This window comes from Thamnophis elegans, chromosome Z, assembly GCF_009769535.1.
Source record: "Thamnophis elegans isolate rThaEle1 chromosome Z, rThaEle1.pri, whole genome shotgun sequence".
In the NCBI taxonomy this organism is placed as follows: Eukaryota; Metazoa; Chordata; class Lepidosauria; order Squamata; family Colubridae; genus Thamnophis; species Thamnophis elegans.
The window spans coordinates 39729313-39745792 of NC_045558.1; the positions used below are offsets into that span (position 1 = coordinate 39729313).

The 16480-nt window shown below is 34.4% G+C and overlaps 1 protein-coding gene across 1 annotated transcript in view; it reads left to right on the forward strand.

Moving 5' to 3' along the window:
* DNAH11 (dynein axonemal heavy chain 11) overlaps positions 1-16480 on the forward strand; it is a 176462-nt gene that overhangs the window by 153107 nt on the left and 6875 nt on the right. The window contains exons 69-76 of the mRNA XM_032235831.1: positions 1595-1765; positions 3594-3716; positions 4157-4350; positions 5049-5197; positions 6859-6986; positions 9576-9803; positions 11319-11510; positions 13990-14109. Of these exons, the coding sequence (XP_032091722.1) occupies positions 1595-1765; positions 3594-3716; positions 4157-4350; positions 5049-5197; positions 6859-6986; positions 9576-9803; positions 11319-11510; positions 13990-14109 (1305 nt within the window). The remainder of the gene's footprint in view (positions 1-1594; positions 1766-3593; positions 3717-4156; positions 4351-5048; positions 5198-6858; positions 6987-9575; positions 9804-11318; positions 11511-13989; positions 14110-16480) is intronic.

The window sequence follows — 16480 nt, forward strand, 5'->3', positions numbered from 1 at the left end:
CATACAATAAAGACTTGAAATATTTGATTGTAAATGTTTTAACAGCTGCTAGAATTGTATTTGCAAAAAATTGGAAAAATGAGAAAACAAGTGATGTCCAATTCTTTACCTTTTTTTACTCGATTTTTGACCATCTCAGTTGTTATTTCTAATACTTGCATTTGTTTGTTGCCAATGCTTTTCTCAAAGTCATGTATCCACTTTGGTTCCTTATTGTAGTCCTTTGCATTTTCTCACAATTCTTTCCAGAATTCAACTATGGCCTGCTTTTCTGGTTTTTCACTTTTGGTATCACCATTCACATTAAGACTTTGATAAAAACGCTGTTGGTCTGATTGAAATTGCTGATTTTGTTTATATTGGATGATTCGTGCCTCATATCTTTCAATTTTTCTAGCTGTTGCTGTTATCTGCTGTTTTACAATCTCTACAGCTTCATTGATGTTTCTTGTATCCAATTTATATCTTCTGATTAGCTGATCTATGATTTTGTTGTTTTTAAGCCTTTGCTCATACATGTTCTTTAAGTTACTAGCATCTGCCCTTAATTTTTTGACTTTTTGTTCTAATCGGATTTTCCACTTTGGCTTTGATGCTTTTTCCATTGTGTGACTAGGTTCTTTGATTTTAATGCCTAGTTCATTAGTGACTATTACAGCTGCACTGTACATTAACTGGTTCATTAAATGGATCCCGATTCAATTGTTGAAAACACTGTATTAACCATTTTCATGATAAGGGCCAAAAAAAATTTAGTCACAGTTTTTAGTGGTGGTAAACGTTGCCTTTCCTCATTAAGCAGAAAACGCTCCATGATCTTATCCTTCAATTCTTTTTGTTTTTGAGTTAGTTCATCAGTTGGTTCAGTGATAACTGGTTCTAGTGGTAGTGTTGTTATTTCCTCCTTGATAGCTTCTTCTGGGAGTTCTACTATAATGTTTTTAGTTGTGTCTTGAATATCAGTTATTTCCGCTTCTGATGTTGTTTTTTTGGTTTTGCAATTTGCCTGAATTTCCTCAAGTTCAACTTCACTAAACACTTTATTCCATATAATAAATCATCTTTGATCTGCTAGTCATTGTTCACTAACATTTGAATCTGGATATTGTTGTTTCCATAATTCATACATTCACTTTAAATAACCTCTTTTTTCTGGCTCTGAGTTGTAGTAACAGGCCATTATGGCACGGTTTTCATCTGCACTATATATTTGTCATTTTGTTGGCTGGTCCACTTGTAGCCCACTAGTCAATGGATGTCCAGGGACCCCAACATCCACCGTGGCCCTTGTTAACCCGCGCGACGACCGATGTGGTATAGAATTTTTATTCATTTCTTTCACCATATTGTATGGGTTGGCGGGTTTTTTTTATGGGGTCAGGTTGGCAACCCGCCTCCTTTCTCATCCGGGCTTGGGACTGGCAACGGCGGAGTTGTTATTATTATTGTTGTTGTTGTTGTAGTTGTTATATCCTTAATTTGTGCTATAATATCCCTAATGTTTATGCCTATAATAACATAATTTATTATTAAGTTGCCACATACCCTATCAAAAGAAAAATTTAGAGAATGTTTTCTTGTTTTGTTTTGTTAGGCTTTCAACAATGTATTTCATAAAGCTATTGAGCAAGCTGAGGCATCAGATGATATCCCGGAACGCATCTTCAACTTGACAGAAGCCATAACATATTTCACCTTCATTTATATCAGTCAGGGACTTTTTGAGAGGGACAAACTCATTTTTCTTGGCCAGACCATATTTCAGGTTAGAAAATTTTAATTACTATTATTAGCATTAGCATTTTAAAGTTGAGGATGCATTTATTGATGTAAATCAGCAGTGTACAAATTTTGATTATTTGAGTTGAGATAATAATACATATAAAGTTGCAGGATAGAGTTGGCAACCAAATGATCAATTGCTATTTGGCTAAATATTCAAAATGGAGCACCATGAACTTGGAACAAAACAGTTTCACTCAGAATATGTCATTGGGTGTTTCAAGTTTTTTTTTTGTATTCTTATAGAATAAAACTTCTAATGGTTTGAATGTTCAAGATTTGAGTGAAAAAAATTCAAAAGTTTCTACCATATTTGTCATAGGAAATAATGTGGATTTAGGCTTAAACCTGACTTGGGGTATGGTTATTTTAATGTTCTGCATTAAATATTTTTGTCTATGATTTTTCCTGGCTAAATTATACCTCATTACCATTAGTGCATGTAGAGAGAAGCCATAATGAGGGAAATAAGCCAAACTCCAAAAATGTCTACCCATGTGCTTCATTCAGCTTTAAGTATTCCTGCTTTCATATAAGATTGGCAGTAGACACACACTACGGAACTTGATAAATATATCTTAAGAATTTAGACCCAGAAGACTTAACTTTTGAGAATAAATAGCTATTGAAGTACAAGTAAACTGGGCATTTTACCCAGCATCAATAGCATTCAAAACATGTACACTAATGTGTACATGAATACATTTTTGCTTTATCTATCTGCAAAATAAAGCATGGAATAAAACATAGACTGTATAATTGTCTATCAATTCATGTTAGGTATAACTTCCATGTAATAAAAGGATTTCTTTTTCTTTAAATTTCTCTACCTTACTCTCTTATAGATTCTCTCTGAGTAAATTCTATCTTCCTCTTAGTTTTTTGTTCTCACTTCTTCTTATCCAGTTTAACCAATAGCATTAAAGTCACATTGCTAAATCAGTTAAACTGAGAGGTCTTGAGGAAAAAGTTATCAAATGACAAGCTGATAAGCAAAAAAAAAAAAAAATCATAGGACCTAGAAGATACTAAAAAATAGGCCACCTGTTTGTTTATTTATTTTCAGCTCTGAAGAAAAAATAGTGTTCCTTATTCCATCTTGAAGAAAATTTAATCTCTATTTTGTAGTTAGAACATTCAAAATGGTAATTCTGTGGTTAAAATATTTCAAGATATTTTAACGCAATTTTTTTGCATGCCAAACCTACAGTTAAAGCTGGCAGCAACCCACCCCTGGTTTTAATTCTTTCTCACTAATTTCCCCAAAGCCCAGCTCTACATACATGGGGCAAAATAGCATTCAGTTAATTTAATTACTAACTAAAGTTAAAAGGACAGATTTATTTACAAATATCACTAAGCTCAAAATAATAAATGGTATTGGCACTGTAAAGCAAGTGCAAGAGTAACAGACTTGGAAGGGACCTTGGAGGTCTTCTAATCCAACCCCTTGCTCAAGATTCTAGATCATTCCAGACAAATGAAGCAGTCCTTTTATGAAGAAGTAGCTAGAGAGTACAGCAGGCAAAGGATGGAGAAACATTTTACTTTGATGTTCTATTCTTATATTAGAGCAGAAATAAATTTCTGTCTAAGGTTAAAGATGCAAAAGTTAAAGGTGTTATAATAAAAATGATAGTTTTACCTACACCTATTTTCCCTATAATAGAAAGAAATGTTTCTTAAATACTCTCAGTTATAACAGATATATTTCATAAATTTCATAAAAGAAATAAATGGATAAATAATATGTATTAATAGACCAAATCTAAAATTTAGTTTTATGTTTTTGTTCACTCTTTACTTCTTAGATTTTGTTGAGTAATAAAGAGATAGAACCTACCATGCTGAATTTCTTGCTACGATTTAACGTTGAACATACCTATAAAAGTCCAGTTGACTTTTTAACAACTCAACCATGGAGTGCTGTTAAGGTAAGTATAGAAACACTTTTTCTGAGACTTTTTTTCCCTTTGGATTCTATAAAAATGCACTACCTCCTATATCTGAGTGAGTTTTAACTTAATTATGTGCATCTTTATTCCAGAGTCCTAATTTTCCAACATTTAAATGCAATGTATTCTATACACTAATCTAAATTGATTTGCTCTGAAGTAAATACAGTTTTCAATTTATATACTACATTTTATATGTTACTTTTCTAACGGCTTTAAAAAATATTGTTTTAAAAATCTTAAGTAAGAAGCCTATTGAAACATGATTAGTATTTTCTTTACTCATTGGGGTCTTTAGATGTGGACCTAATATTAGTTATAGGCTGAAAATCATACTTCATATAGTAACTTTGCAGTAAGATTCTTGATCCTAATGATCTGAAAGCCAACAATTCATGCATTCCATTAATGCATTACAGGCCATTGCCTTAATGGATGAATTCCGAGGATTAGATAAAGACATTGAAGGTTCTGCCAAGAGATGGAAAAAATGGGTGGATTCAGAATGTCCAGAAAAAGAAAAACTACCCCAGGAATGGAAAAATAAAACTTCTTTTGAGAGACTTATTATACTACGAGCATTGCGCCCAGATCGGATAACTTATGCTCTGAGGTATAACATCTGATTTGGGGAAGAGGAGCAAAATTTCTATGGGTATTTGCATATGTTCTCCACATGTTTGGACATCCTCATCATATGCTATTTAGCATTCCAAGTGATCTACAGTAACAGCCCTCAATTTTTCTGGCTCCACGGACTGCTGGTGGCAGGTGGTGGTGGCGGCAGCGGGAGGGAGGGGAGTATTTTGTCTGCATAACTAATTCCACAGGTGTGCAATTGAAGTTTCACATGCTTTCCCACTGCTTGCATGCCCTGGCTTCCAATGGCCCATGAACTGGTAGTGATCTGCTGACCAGGATTTAGGGACCCCAGTCTAAAATCAAAACAAAGCCTCAGTTGTAATGAATCTGATTTAGAAAGCTTTATATAAGGTCAACATACATCCAGTTAGCACTACTTTAAAATCATGTTTGAAAATTGTTGACCTATTCATATCTAGGTGCTTAATTATCTTGCTGATCTGTCTCTCCCATCTCATCTTTTTTTTCAGGCTTACTTATTACGATAGAACATGGGGTGTTATATAAATTCATATGGCAAATAATTCACATGAAGGAAATTTTACATAGGAGCAGTCTTCATAATTATGAATTTAAAATTTCAATTCAGACAGCTCTTCATGGTTATGAATTACGATCTAAGTTAATGGTTTCTAATTCTGATATGTATGTATGTATGTATTACTGTAGAGATTTTGTAGAAGAAAAGCTAGGTTCAAAGTATGTGGATGGCACAAGAGTAGACTTGGCCAAGTCCTACGAAGAAAGCAGTCCAGCTACTCCTGTGTTTTTCATTCTTTCTCCTGGAGTGGACCCCCTGAAAGACATGGAAACACTTGGTGAGTCTTATTTTATTCTATGAATATTGTTTTAGTTTAAAATTATACTCACTTTGGAAATTCTGCAATGTAAATTATCCTTTCACTCAATTTCAAAAAGTTAACAGAATCCATATACATGTAAGTTGAAATACATGAAGTTCATTTATTAGTAAAGTGTATACATTTCTTACATTTCCTTCTTTAAATAGGAGATTACATTTTTGTTGTTATAATTACTGGACAACTATCATGAACATGTGAATATTATCAGCTAAAAACTAGTTGATTTAGATTGGGTGAATAAGGAAAATTATGCTAAAAAGAGTCAGAAAAAAGAATTTTGTTTTAATGGAAAGCATGCAACATGTGTTGAAGTAATTTTCTGCAGCCTCATTTATAGAGAAATATATCTAAAATATATGTAGTATTTAAAATATCAGAAAGATCAATATTTTGAATTCAAGAAACAAGATTATGTTAAAATATAATCCTGATATTTATTTATGTGTTCAAGTAAACAAGTAATCCTATTTATTTAAGTCCATTGACTGAAATAGGCAAAAAATCAATAGGTATTTGGGGAACAAGATATGAAGAAGCATTTTGGCCCAGTATCTTAGAGTCTTACACCATGATTTTGCCATTCCGCATTTTGTTATGGCTGGTAACAAAACATTTCTCCAATTTTTGGATTGCAAACTCCACAGAATTTTCCTTAATTTATGATTGGTAACAATGGCTGCTCTTATTCTAACTTAGAACAGCAGTTAGTCTTTAATTAATACATGTTAAGCTCACCACCACCATCCAAAAAAATCCCACAAACGAGCATTATCCCGATATAAAGCAGATTTAAATTTGCAATTGTTTTCTTCAACAAGAGTTAAGTTTTTAAAGACTTCCTCCTCTCTGCCTTAAACCACCATTCATCATGGAAGAGTGGATAAAAAGTGTTCAGCTATTAACGCTGCAGTATGAAGAAATTTTTAGATTGAGCATTCCTCTGCTTGGCATAATACAGGCTCTTTTGTGCTGTTTCTTACCTTTTGACTAGATGAGGGCCAGAGGGCAATTTTCTCTATGCTCATGTAATCTTGCACCCCCTGTGACTAAATAATGGTCATTATACAAACTATATTCATTGTGTAAGAAACTGTCGCATTGTACTTAGGATTACTATTCCCCACTGACTCTGCTGAGAATACCAGGTTAATACAGCTGTGACCTGACTGTGCTCAATTTAGACCCTGGCCTCACAAGGTGAGAAACTAACACATTTTCCTCCTGAACCAATCAGTTAAAAAACTGATGTGATAGCTACCACATGTTGCTCCCTTTTTTTATAAGGGAAATGACTTGCACCCCCTGTATGATTTTATAAAGCTTGGTAACAATACCTAGCATCTATCAAAATGTCAAAAGGTTCATTATCTTAAAACCAAGGGAGCAGATTTCTGCAGCTTTCCTTCTCTAATATTAGCCATAAGGCTGCTCTTGAGAGCTCACAATTTTGCTTGTTGAAATGGGGCTGACTGAAGTACTTCACAAAAAAGCTCATATGCACATTGTTACAATGATAGAGAAATTATTGGTGCATTATCCTCTTTTCTCCTCCAACCCTCTCTCTCTTTCTACTTTTATTTATTTCCCCACTCCCACCCCTGTTGTCCCACTTGCAGGCAAGAAACTTGGCTTCACAATTGACTGTGGGAAACTTCATAATATCTCTTTAGGACAAGGGCAAGAGATTGTGGCAGAGAAGGCAATAGAAAAAGCTGCCAAACATGGACACTGGGTTATTCTCCAGGTAAGTGTGAAACAATACAATTGATGTACCTTCCCTGCTTCATTTCATAGCAATAATGGAAGTGATAAAAGGGGGAATGGCTTTCTGAGAAATTCTGAAAGAGAGAAATTCTTCCCTGTGTTAAACAGATTTTTTTTCAGCCTTAATTATTGCAGAAAAAATGAAAACTTTCTTTTTATAACTAAAATAAGCTCTTAGCGATAGCAAACTGCTGATTAGGGCAGGAAGCATGAGGGGAAATTATTGTGTGTCATAAAATTTGGGGTAGTATTGTTCTGTAGAAAGTGGTTTAGTACACTTGTATTTTTGTTCTTATCCTCTATCATTTGAGTGGACAAGGTTTACTTTAGGAAAAATACATGTCCCCCCAAAAAAGCCAACCTGAAGCCTTGAGTCCTGGACTTAGGCTGTTCTTTTCAAAAGTTTAATAAAATATAAGTTAATTAGTTAATAAACTATAATACAAATCAAATGCACTGCATAACATAACAATTACAGCTTGGAAAGGTCAAGATAGGCAATTTGCAACCACTATCTAATGAATTCCTCCATCTATATAACAATGATGAACATATTTCAGAGGAGTTCAAGAAGAACATCAGACAATACAACTGCCTCCTGCAAATGACATCCGTTGTTGCCAAAGAATAGATGCAATTTTACTGTGATTATTCAAGGGCAAATCTATCATATCAGGCATTTAATGCCATACCCAATTAACAACCCAAATGTGTTGAAATTTGCTTCATGGATTCTTAAGACAGTGTAGATTTGAAAATGAATATACTCTACAATGATAGGATTCAAGATGAGATTGTTGCGAAGAAGAGGAGGGGAGGGAGGTTTCCAATATTCCTGCCAGCTTCCCTATGGAAATCAATGCTCCCATTCCCATTGTTTTGTTGCTCACCTGGGGTCATTTTGTTTCTTTATTTTCTTTGTATCTCTGAAACAATGGCGCAATGGCCCTGAAACAATGGCGCAATGGCCCTGAAACTATGGCTTGTCTAGTAAAACATAAAACAACTGTGCCAATCATTTTCTATTTTTATTCTATATGTTCTCTTTCTAATTCTATTTTCCTTTAATTCTATAATTCAATGCCGGCTGAATTTGAAAATAGAGGTTGTAAAAACAACCTCTATTGTCCTTGACTTATGACCACAGTGGGACAAGCAGTTCCTTCACTAAATGAAGCATTTGTTCAGTATATCATGCCTGATTTTACAACCTGTTTTGCTTTGGATGTTAAGTGAATCACTACAGTTGTTAAAGTGGATCATGTAGGTGTTAAGCAAATCTGGCTTCTTCCTATTGATTTTACTTCTCAGAAGCTGTGTGGAAGATTGCAAGTGATCGTGTGATCTGAAGATACTGCAACCCATTGTAAATACATGCCAGTTGCCAAGCACCTAAATTTTGATTAGGTGTTCATGGGGAATGATGCAACTGAGATAAGTTTAAAGACCAGCCCTAAGTCACTTTTTTCAATGCCATTGTAACTTAGAATGGTCGTTCAGTGAATAATCAATGAAATTGAAGACTACTTATCTTCTATAGAAATGCAGTATTTCATTATCCAAAATACATACTATATTGGGGGGGTAATATATGTAAAATAAAAATATTTATTACAGAATCTATTAAATCATTTGAAATAAATAAATAGAAATAAGATAAAATGCCAATAATGGAATTGATAATTTCACAATATAAATTACTCTTTTGGCCCACAGTTTAATATGTTTTGTTTGTGCAATAGGAACATGAGAGGGCAGATCTATTTATGCCTGGAAAAATCCCAGTTAAAATGACCTATTATTATCATTTTAGTTGTCACTGCAAATGGAATGCACTTATGATTGTGATTCTGCAATCTTGGTTGTCAAAAAATCTGTGAATGTTTTATACCATTTTGTGACCTATCTTGGCAAAATGATTTCCACAGCTGAGTTAATGGTGAAGATGTCTAAGTATTTGGGACACTATGGTAAATGCAGAATGGATCCAGGCCCTTCACAGCACAGATACATTACCTGTGTTGGCAAACAGGCTTGCTTTACAAGCAAAGGCTATAAAATTCATCCTTGGATTTCAGCTTCAACAGCAAGACATGATTCCAAGATATCTTTAGACCCCACCTCTGGTTTCGTCTCAGATATTGTTTGACCTCACATTAATGATGTAACAGTTGGAACGAGACGATGCTGTTATTTGTAATAGCCATAGTCTCTTTGAAATTCCCCTGACTGCCTTCTTAAAACTTTGTAGAGAGGCATCATTCTCTTTTTCCTTCATCCCTGCAAAATCTTGGCTTACTGAATATTTGGAGATAATGAAGTTCCTGTTAATATGAAATATATTAAAGTACAGTGTATGGTAGTTAAAAAAACTAACTTCTTTCTATTAATTACATTTATAATTTCAAATTACAGTTGTGAACTTACAAAAGGCAATATGTTCTTGGGTTTAGTTTTTTTTTTAAATTACTACATAGTTTTTGCCAGTACTTGATAATATTATTAGCTGAGGCCATTTCTAAATGATAACTATGGATTTATAATGAATGTTTTGCATTTTCTTAAACAGAATATACATCTTGTTGTCAAATGGCTGGGAACATTAGAGATATTGGTGGATAAATACAGTAAAGGAAGTCACTGTGACTATCGTCTTTTTATCAGTGCTGAGCCTGCTCCAACTCCTGAAGAACATATTATACCTCAAGGAATTTTAGAAAAGTCTATTAAACTTATTAATGAACCTCCTACAGGAATGTTAGCTAATCTTCATGCTGCTCTCTACAATTTTGATCAGGTAACAATATTACAGCTGTGTGTGTGTGCGCGCGTCCGTGCGTTTCTGTTAAAAGTTATGTAAGGAATTACATAAATGAAGGACTTATTCAAAAGGGAAACAGGCATCTTATTACACAATGTCTTTTACAGTGTTGAGCATAACATCACTTGTTCAGGAAGTATGTAGATCCTTTTTTCTTCTCAGTTCATGACAAATAGCTGCATCTAGTGTGTGTGTGTATGTATGTATGTATGTACACACACAACACACCAACATTTTGATACATAATTAATATATTATGTCTGAGACCTTAGCCATTTAAGATGCTACTTACTACAGTATATATAGTGCTCTGATAAATGCTTTTAGTCAGTTCATTTTTGCAGTCAGATGGGCAGCAAACAGAATAGGTTTGTTGGGCCCAATTGGAATAAACAGCCTGTCCATCAAATTACCGTATATACTCGAGTATAGGCCGACCCGAATATAAGCTGAGGCACCTAATTTTACCACAAAAAACTGGAAAAGTTATTGACTCGAGTATAAGCCTAGGGTGGGAAATGCAGCAGCTACCGGTAAATTTCAAAAATAAAAATAGATACCAATAATGTTTTTGAATATTTATTTCAAAGAAAAACAGTAAACTAGCGGTGTATTCAATGAAATACTTCACTCACCTCATGATGCTGATGTCCCGCTGTGATGATGATGTCCCGTGCAGCCGCGGGAGCGATGTCCCGCCTCCTATGACACACGGCACAGTGATTCCTATCATTGGATCACTGTACCAGAGGAGGTGGGACATCGCTATGTGGCTGCTTGCCATAACAAGGAGGAGGTGGGACATCGTTGCAGAGCGGCAGGAGGGGGAGGAAGGGGAATCGTAAGACAGCCCTGCATTACATTAGAACGTGAGGAGGGGGGATGGTGCGGTGCGCGCTGCGCGGCAAACTGACACAGAGGGAGGGGAAACTCACAGGGGCACTGGGCCATTCACGAGTGTCACCCAGCGGCATGGCCCCGCCCCTTTTTCTCCTCCATTTCGGGCAAATTTTTCACTGACTCGAGTATAAGCCGAGGCGGCTTTTTTCAGCCCAAAAAGTGGGCTGAAAAACTAGGCTTATACTCGAGTATATACAGTATATCTGATCTATAACTAAATTCTTAAATAGATGACATGGAGGAATGCAGTGCAAAAGGTTGTCCTAAGCTACGTACAGTTTTGAGTAATGTCTAATTTGCCAAATAATAATGCAGTGAATGATGCCTATATTAAAAAAATAGGAATATAGCATTTACATGTTACTAATGCATAGGTTGCTGTGGTAACAATTATATTGTTTTGTTTTTAAACATTTTTGCTAAATGGAATATACTTGCACATTTTTGCTCATCAATTCTGCGTAGTTTATATGCTACTTTGTGAAAAATGTAATTACTGCTTATACAGAAAACACAGTTGAAAACTCTAAAGCCTCTTGTTGATATGTGATTTGATACAAATGCTCTGTTTTCATATTTCTTTGTTATCAGGATACGCTTGAATTGTGTACACGAGAACAGGAATTTAAAAGTATTTTCTTTTCTCTGTGCTATTTTCATACCTGTGTTGCTGGGAGACTCAAATTTGGATCTCAAGGATGGAATCGAAGATATCCTTTTAATATGGGAGACCTCACCATCTGTGTTAATGTGCTCTACAATTATTTAGAGGCAAACACTAAAGTAAGAACTAAGAGATTAAGCAATTTCTTTTCAAAACCATATCTTTTAACTTGGGAATTTAGAAATGAGTAAACAGGAATGTAATCATTTTGCCTTTAAAAGCAGTAGATGGAAATTTGCCTATTGTTGATCTGGCAGTCCAAACAATTCTCACAGAGGATATGTAAACTTACTAACATAGGTTGAAGAGGTTCAATGATACTGGCTTAAAACAAACAAACAAGCAAATAAATAAATAAAATCGTCCTTCATTATATTAGCAAAAACAGTGGTTTATACATGCATATGTGCCAGATTCATTAGGCAGGTAATGAAGCATTTGTACAACTATAATTACATACAGCAGACCTGACAGTTCATAACACTGCATTAATAATCACTACAATTAATTCTGATCATAGAAACAATTTGGAACACATTATATATATAAATAATGGTGCATTTCTTTCATGTGTCATTATTATGCATTAAGAAGGCCACCTTGTTGTGACTTTCTTAGGCATGTTCCTGCTGAATCCGGGTTTAAAATTAAATGACTTATGATTGGGTACCAGTTGGAAAAGCCATTCATGTAGATCATGGGTGTCAAACTTGATCGTGTCGCATGGCAACTCATGATGTGTCATGACGATTTTTGCCTTTGCAGAGCCGTGATAGGTATGGCCTGCACATGACACATCTGCCCCACCAGCCGCTAGTTTGACAGGCCTGGTGTAGATGATACAGTCTTCTGAGCCCTTTATATACGTGTGTGTAAGAATTTCTGTAGAGGTATATGTATAAAGATGACAACCTTACTGGAACGAATTTTGTGGAACTTGTGGAACAAATTTTATTGAACATACACTGTACTACTATAATTCTTAATTAATATCTATATTGGATAGTTGATAATAAAATAATGACAAATGACAGCCAGTTTTTTGTAGTGGTTAAAGCATCAGGCTAGAAACTAGAAGATGGTGAGTTCTAGTCCTGACTTAGGCACCAAGACAGCTAAGTGACCTTTGGCCAGTCACTTTTTCACAGCCCTTAGAAGAAGGCAATGGCAAACCACATTTGAAAAACCTTGCTAAAGTTTTTGCCAATCTTTCTAGAACTGAGAGAAAGTGACAGACTCAAGGCTACCTGCTATCTAATATATAAAGCAATATATTAATGGAGTGTATTTTCAAATTCCACAAAATTCATTCCAGTAAAACCATTTATATTCATGTACCTTTATGTGTATTCTTACACCAGAGGTGGTATTCAGCAGGTTCTGACCAGTTCTAGAGAACCGGTAGCATAAACTACTCAGAGAGTAGATGAGTAGTTTATATATCTATAAGTAATCATTATAATTTATAATTTTAATATGCAATTTTTCCAGCTATTACTTTTATATTGTATTTCTAAAAAGAGGACAATGATTAAATTGATTTTATATTTAAATATGTATTTAATCTAAATTTAAAGTAAAATATATGTGTAAATAAATTTAATTATTAGTCCCAATTTATTTATTTATTTTCCATTACATTAAAAAGTTTACTTTTTGAAGATTTCTGAGTCATATCCAAGGCCTTTGGTGAGCTCATGTAACTTTAATGTAATCTTGTCACTCTTACTATAGAAGCCTCTACCCTGGGAGTTAAAATTTATTATAATACTGGTAGGACATTGAAGCTATGGAAGATTGATATAAGACTACTGTTATTAAATTGTCTTAAATAACACATGAACAAGTTTGTCCCTTTTTTTGAAAATTGGTTTTGCTGCTTTACGTATAAAATTATAGACCAGGGCATTAATATAGTTTGATTTTTTTTAAATGTATATTTTTTTCATTTCCTTACTGAAAACATTTTGTATTCTAAATGTTGTAGAATTTTGAAATTTACAGGATATAAATGTGATTCAGATCAAAATTCAGGAATTTATTCTATTTGAAACAAAATACCAGTTAACTGGTTTCTTTTAACTGTGTTTTCAAAAATATATATTTTTAAATATAGAAGGCTCATGTTAATAAACCACCCTGACAAATGTTAATAAACCACCCTGACTAAATTAGTGGAATACCAACCTGTCTAGGTTTTGTTGAAACAGCACACATTAATCTTCAGAAATGAACATTTTTCAATTCATTGTAACACAATAATAATAAAAAACATTATTAAGACATTTGAAAAATCCACAGGTTTTTTGGTTTATATGCCTTTTTTTCGTACTACTATATTTTATGTGCTGAGTTGCAATGATAACTGAGGAAGATAATCCATTACTACATAACATTTTGCCAGAACAGTTTATTCTCATGCTCCAATGATAAATCTAGTTTTGTGAAAACCAAAGTATAATATACTATAATAGTAAAGGCTTAGAGTTTTGTTGTTGTGTTGATGAACTAATTTTGTTGCAACACTATGATCACAAATAACATTATTTTGTCCTTCAGAAAACAAGTTTATTATTGCTGATTTGATTATGTCCATAGGTTCCATGGGAAGATTTGTGTTATCTCTTTGGTGAGATTATGTATGGTGGACACATCACTGATGACTGGGATCGCAGACTATGTCACACATATTTGGAAGAATTTATGAACCCTTTACTGGTAATAATTTATAGCAATGGGAGATTTCATTGGCTTCATTTTGTTGTCAAGATCTCAACTTTATTGTATACACACTCTTATATATGGACAGAAACAAAGAGATACATAGACAGAAATGCATACAAAGGATGCATTAGCTGTATATTATGATGGCCAACTGTTTAGCAGCCTTTTATTAGTTTGGAGATTTCAAAACAGACCTATTGTGTGTTAAACATAAGAGAGTCCAGCAACCAAGCTATTTCATTTTGAAAATAATTTTTCCATTTGCATCAAAATGTGCTGCAGTTTCCAAAAAAGCCAATGTAGTCCTAGACTGAATTAATAGAATGGTAGAATCAAGACCACATTAAGTGATAATACCACTTTATAATGCCTTGGTACAACCACACTTAGAAATTATATCCAGTTTTGGTTGCCACAGTATAAAAAAGATGTTGACACTAAAAAGAATGCAAAAAAGAGCAACAAATGTGATTATGGAACTGGAAACTAAAACATATGAAGAAGGGTTGCATGAAGTGGATATGCCTAGCTTAATTTTTTTTAAAGGACTAGAGATGATTGCAGTGTTCCAATATCTCAGGGATTGCCACAAAGAAGAGGAAGTCAACCTATTTTCCAAAGCACCTGAAGGCTTTGGGAACAAGAAGCAATGGATGGAAGCTAATCAAGATGAGAAGCAACCTACAACTAGGGAGAAATGCCCTGACAGTTAGAACAATTAATCAGTGGAACAATTTGTCTCTAGAGGTTGTGGGTGCTCCAACACTGGGTTTTTAAAAAGAGATTAGGCAATCATTTATCTGAAATGGTATAGGGTTTCCTGATTGAGCAGGGGTTAGATTAGAAGACTTTCAAGGTTCCTTTCAATTCTGTTATTCTGTTAAAATATTGATAAGTGATTTTGGTTGAGCGTTTGGAGTTGCAACAGTAAATTTCAGTAAGAAATAAACTTCATATCGGGGGTCATAATGAGATAAATTAAAACTAAAATATAAATGTATGAAGTCATTTAATTATCTTGTTTGATGCAGTTGAGAAATTATGCAGTGGGTAAGATGTGCAAAAGGCAGCAGGTCAAATTTTACAAAGGGGGAACTAGAGTCACTCACTCCTCTACAATGGAAGGTTACAACATTTGAGGACTTCATAGTTTAGTGAACATTTGTTAAGTGAATTTTGCCCCACTTTATGACTTTTCTTTCTTAACAATTGTTAAGTGAATCATTGCAGTTCTTAAATTAGTAGTATAATTGTTAAGTGAATCTGACTTTCCCATTGACTTTGCTTGTCAAAAGGTCGCAAAAGGGAATTACATGATCCCAGGACTGCAACAGTCATAAATGCAAGACAGTTGCCTAGTATTTAAATTTTGAACATGTGATCATAAGGTTGTTATAGCAGAAGTAACTGTAAAAAATGGTGATAAGTCAATTTTTTTCAGTGCCAATGTAACTTTGAACAGTCACTAAATGAACTGTTGTAAATTGAGGACTACTTGTATTTTCAAAATCTAATAATTTATATAATTACAGTAAAGTTAAATAATAGGAAATTTTGGTCAAAAAAGAAAGTATTTTACGCAGACTTTAAAGAGTATAAATAAACTATAGCTGAATAAGATTATATCAGGATCAATTAGTGATGAAAATAATATATAATATTCACAAAATCAGTATATGTCTAAATACCACTTTTGGGGAAAGTTGTTGTATTCCTTAGCCCTTGGCTGTTAAAGAGACATGATATTGAATTAAACTATCTTTGGTCTATCCTAAAAGAGCTCTTACAATTACAGCCTAAGACAGAATCATGTCTAGTGAAACTCCAGTGATGCTAAGGGGGTAAACAATGCCAAATTGGTATATACTGCAGCCTTAGCACACTGTCTTTTCCTTGTATTAGGCATATAGTTAGAGGTGACTGGGGAGGGCAAGTCTAGCACCAAAAGTTCATCCGTGATATGGAATACAGAGAGCCTTGAGGCCACTCCATCTTCACCATCTCATGTTGGAAGTGTCTCCTGCGATGAAAGCAAAGTGAGTTTGCTTGCATTTATTCACTCCTTAATGAGTAGGTTTTCATATGTCAGAAAGCCACATTCAGTTTAACACAATTGGAAGTCAATTGGAAAGCCTAGGAGTGAGTTACCATGGAGATGGGGAAAGATAAACACTACTGTACTTCTGACCTCCACTGATGCTGATTTCTCTACATGACAGCTGAGGTCAAGGGGGCAGCGTGGGAAGCTCATTCCATCGGTACCTCGTCTGTATCTAGCCCAAGGGTAGGAATTGCTATTTCTAGATGAGGCAGTCCATTAACCTTCACAGCCTGTTCTTTCTTTCAAATAGGTGTCAAATATAGG